This window comes from Vigna angularis, chromosome 1, assembly GCF_016808095.1.
Source record: "Vigna angularis cultivar LongXiaoDou No.4 chromosome 1, ASM1680809v1, whole genome shotgun sequence".
Classification (NCBI taxonomy): Eukaryota; Viridiplantae; Streptophyta; class Magnoliopsida; order Fabales; family Fabaceae; genus Vigna; species Vigna angularis.
The window spans coordinates 48,875,850-48,879,795 of NC_068970.1; the positions used below are offsets into that span (position 1 = coordinate 48,875,850).

At 37.3% G+C, this 3,946-nt stretch overlaps 1 protein-coding gene across 2 annotated transcripts; it reads left to right on the forward strand.

The window, feature by feature from the left end:
• The first annotated feature begins 407 nt into the window (after positions 1-407).
• On the forward strand, positions 408-3,391 carry LOC108328458 (uncharacterized). Of its 2 annotated transcripts, none has more exons than XM_017562362.2 (5): positions 408-1,006; positions 1,617-1,741; positions 1,923-2,237; positions 2,324-2,493; positions 2,895-3,391. In XM_017562362.2, exons 1-5 carry the CDS (start codon positions 662-664, stop codon positions 3,305-3,307), a joined length of 1,368 nt encoding a protein of 455 aa, XP_017417851.1. In that variant the 5' UTR covers positions 408-661; the 3' UTR covers positions 3,308-3,391. The 2 variants fall into 2 exon arrangements, with proteins under 2 accessions (XP_017417851.1, XP_052730553.1); XM_052874593.1 differs by having other exon boundaries at positions 2,109-2,237.
• Positions 3,392-3,946: the final 555 nt, after the last annotated feature.

Sequence of the window (3,946 nt, forward strand, 5' to 3'; positions counted from 1 at the left end):
AAATCGGATCCCAGAAAGTGAAATTAGATGAAAAAATTAATGACATTTTAATTCATAAAAGACTACATCATTGATGCTTTGTTTCTAATAATTTAAAAATTATTTAATCTTTTATATATACAATATTATAACTATGCTTTGTTACATAATTTAATATAAACTAATTTACCCAAAGAAGCACTTTTATTCATTAATATCACTATAATCAGTGATAAACTATGCATGAACTTAATTACAGAAATATAATTTTTCTACTTTTAATAAATTCTTGGTAGTCTAAATAAAAATCTTGGAACTTTCAATAACTAAATTGGAATTTACAGATTCAAAAATCAAAATATATATTTATTAAAAAAATTAGCAGGGGGTACATGACAGAAAACAGAGTATAACAATTGGGGTACACCTGTCTGAGCACAGACACCGAAGGGCTAAGGAGGAGGACACCTGTGACCTGAAGACTGCCCTTCGGTTTAAGGGTAAGTAACCCCTGCCCTCTCCTCCGTCTCCATGCCTACATAGCCCCACACCCTTCTCTCTCTCTTCCCTCGTTATGTTACTTTCATGTGATATACCCTAACAATTATCTCTTCCACTCTCGTGGCCTAACCAAGAACCAAAATTTTCCTTCAAATTTTCCTCCTTTTTTCGCCCACTGTCAATGACGGGAGATGGGTGCGTGATTCAGGCCACACCCAGTTCCAACAAGAAGAAGAACAACAAGAAGAAGAAGAACAAGGGTGGCACCAAGAAGAAGATGACCCATGACCAGGTTCTCGCCTTCAAGTTCGTCAGTGATTGGGTTTTCTTGGATCACCCTTCTGCTTCGTCATCATCATTTTCTTCTTCTCCTTCTGCTGCTTCCTGTGTTGTGGATGATTTTGGGGTGCAGAAGCCTGTGGGGAGAGGTGGGGAGAAACTCCTCTTTGAATTGCATTCACACTCCAAATTCAGTGACGGGTTCTTCTCCCCTTCCAAGGTTATTGAGAGAGCTCACATCAATGGCGTAAGTTTCAATCTTGGTCTCACTTTCCAGATCGTTTTTTTTAATCTTTTAAAGTTGTGTTTTTTATTTTGTGCTAATTTGCTTGAGTGTGACTGGGAACTGTCTTTTGGAACAGACTTCCAAGGGAGGTAGTTACCTTCCTATGGGATTATTTGTAAGGTAGGTATTGTTCATAACCAGAAATAGGACTATATATTAGAATGAAGTCAGGTGAATTTGAGTTTGTGAGTTTGTTAGTTCCCTGACAGTTGAGAATCAGGTTGTGCTCTCTCTTGTTGTCCTTTGCACTAACTTTTCATTTTGGTATTATCCCCGAACTAAAGAATCAGAATCAGGCCATGGATTAGATTTATATATTATCAGAGATTTTCTTGAAATATGTGCATTTTCAACCAATACTTTCTTGAGAGATGGTATATGGCCGATAGAAAGTCAACTGAAATTTAAGGTCAATTTCAGTTTGTTTATGGATTGTGTGTTTTCAGTTATTTCAAAATCCCTGTTGCCCATGATAGTAAAAGACGATTGCCTAAGGTATCCCCTGCTGTTCATAGGGTTTCCTTTTTTAGTGGTAGGCTCCTTTTTAATTAATATTATTTACTCATAACAGGTGAAAGTTCTTGCTCTGACAGATCATGACACTATGGCAGGCATTCCTGAAGCTGTAGAATCAGCTCGTAAATATGGCATCAAGATTATTCCAGGTGTTGAAATTAGTTCCATATTTTCTCCAAGGTAATTTTTTATATTTAAACATTACATATCTTGATGCTTCTTAATTGAATTGGCACTTATGTTATTGTGTCTCTTTCCTCTATAAAGAGATGGAAAGAAGAAAATTTATAAACTTAAATTGTCAAAATCAATTAAAGGTTAATATCTACATCACTTCTAATACATGCAAATCCACTGGCAGAGGAGACTCAGAATTAGAGGAACCAGTTCACATTTTAGCATATTACAGTAGTATTGGACCAACAAGGTTTGAGGAGCTGGACAAGTTTCTATCGAATATAAGGGATGGACGTTTTCTTCGTGCAAAGAACATTGTCTTAAAACTGAACAAGCTCAAATTGCCTCTTAAATGGGAGCATGTTTGCAGGATTGCTGGCAAGGGAGTTGCCCCCGGGAGGCTTCATGTTGCCAGGGCCATGGTTGAGGCAGGTTATGTAGAAAATCTCAGACAAGCCTTTGCTCGGTATCTTTTCGATGGAGGACCCGCTTACTCCAAGTAATGTTGCATTGCTTGCTCTTGTAGGTTGTTACTAGTTTTTGTGGTTAGGGAAAATGGTTAAGGATGTAAACATTGTGTTTCAGGGGAAGTGAGCCTCTGGCAGAGGAAGCAGTAAAAATGATTTGTCATACTGGGGGTGTTGCTGTTCTGGCTCATCCTTGGGCATTGAAACATCCAGTTCCCATAGTCAGAAGGTTAAAAGAAGCTGGTCTTCATGGGATGGAAGTCCACAAAAGTGATGGAAAGCTGGCAGGTACGTGCTCTGTAGAAAACTTTCATCATTTCTTAATCATCAAAATGATGTTGTTGCATTAGGATTATTAAGATATATTCCAGAACAGAAATTTCCAACCCCACCTTCCACTTGCCCTATTCCACTGTTTTAATCATCTGAACCACCTAGCATGAAGTTGATTCCACTATGGGAGAGAAAAATTCATCACTCTGTCAACTTTGGTGGTAGCACAAGAAATTAGAGTCTAACTGACAAACTGAAGATATCCACATCTAGTCATAAGACCAACAGTATGAACACTGAAAGCATTCATTTACTGTTGATTCTGACTAACTGGGATGGGAATTATATCATGAAGTGCAAATAAAAACAGAATCCTATTGAACTTTTGTATGTTAATTTTTGGTCTTGGTTTCCAGCATATAGTGAATTGGCTGATGCTTATGGGCTTTTAAAGATTGGAGGGTCAGACTATCATGGGAGAGGAGGACACAATGAATCTGAACTGGGAAGTGTGAACCTTCCAGTACTAGTGCTGCATGACTTCCTTAAGGTAGCTCGACCTATCTGGTGCAATGCCATCAGGGAGATAATAGAGTGTTATGCTGAGGAACCTTCTGATTCTAACCTAGCAGCAATTACAAGGTTTGGAAGCACCCGCATTTTAAAGGGAGGTTCACCCTTGAGTTGTGGACAGGACTTGATTGATCATTGCTTACCTCTCTGGCTATCTAGCCAGGAGATGGAAAATGCTGACTTTGAAGCTATCAAGTTAAAGCTTTCCAATGTTTCGGTTACTCAGGGAGGAATTCAGGTTCTGGTAGAGACTTAACAATAGTTATGTAACTTGTGTATGCCACACATTAATCATTCTCATTGTTGTTAGTTAAATCTTAATATTAATTTTGTTAGTCAAGCTCAGTTTGCCCATTGATTCTTTTGAAAATTCATCATTATTGTCAAAACAAGATTGCATGTACGAAAGTTGAATCAGGAGGGGTTCTTATTCTGAATAGTTTGTGTAATCTTTTAATGAACACGAGGGCAGCAAGTGATCAAATTTTGAATCGGTCAGAAAAATAAAACACGACCAAAGTTACGTTCGACTTACATTTAAACAAGTTTTAAATAGTTTGTCTAGTAGCTTCCTAAAAGGGAGCTTCAAGGAACAGAAGATGATCGCCACATGAAGTGCTAGTCATTGTTGAGGGCGAAAAAGACGTAGAATTTCTTAATTCACGGGGGCAAGAGAAAAAAACGCATATTTTTAATATTTAGGGTTACATAATTCGGAGATGAATCCTTACATCTCACTATTTTTTTTTACGTAGCACAGGTGAGTTTTCAAATTTAAAGGGTAGCATAATGTATATTAAATTTACATGAATAATACGGTTTTTTTGTGAAGGTCAGAATTTGGTTTTTGGAAATCTAATTTTGACTTTGTTATGCATTTCTTTTTATGAAAACA

What these genes read in the sequence shown, in the direction of transcription:
- LOC108328458 (XM_017562362.2), top strand. Translation starts at nt 662, where the DNA reads ATGACGGGAGATGGGTGCGTGATTCAGGCCACACCCAGTTCCAACAAG. An exon ending in GGAGGACCCGCTTACTCCAA is followed by an intron (nt 2,238 to 2,323) that starts GTAATGTTGCAT and finishes ATTGTGTTTCAG; the next exon opens with GGGAAGTGAGCCTCTGGCAG. An exon ending in AAGTGATGGAAAGCTGGCAG is followed by an intron (nt 2,494 to 2,894) that starts GTACGTGCTCTG and finishes CTTGGTTTCCAG; the next exon opens with CATATAGTGAATTGGCTGAT.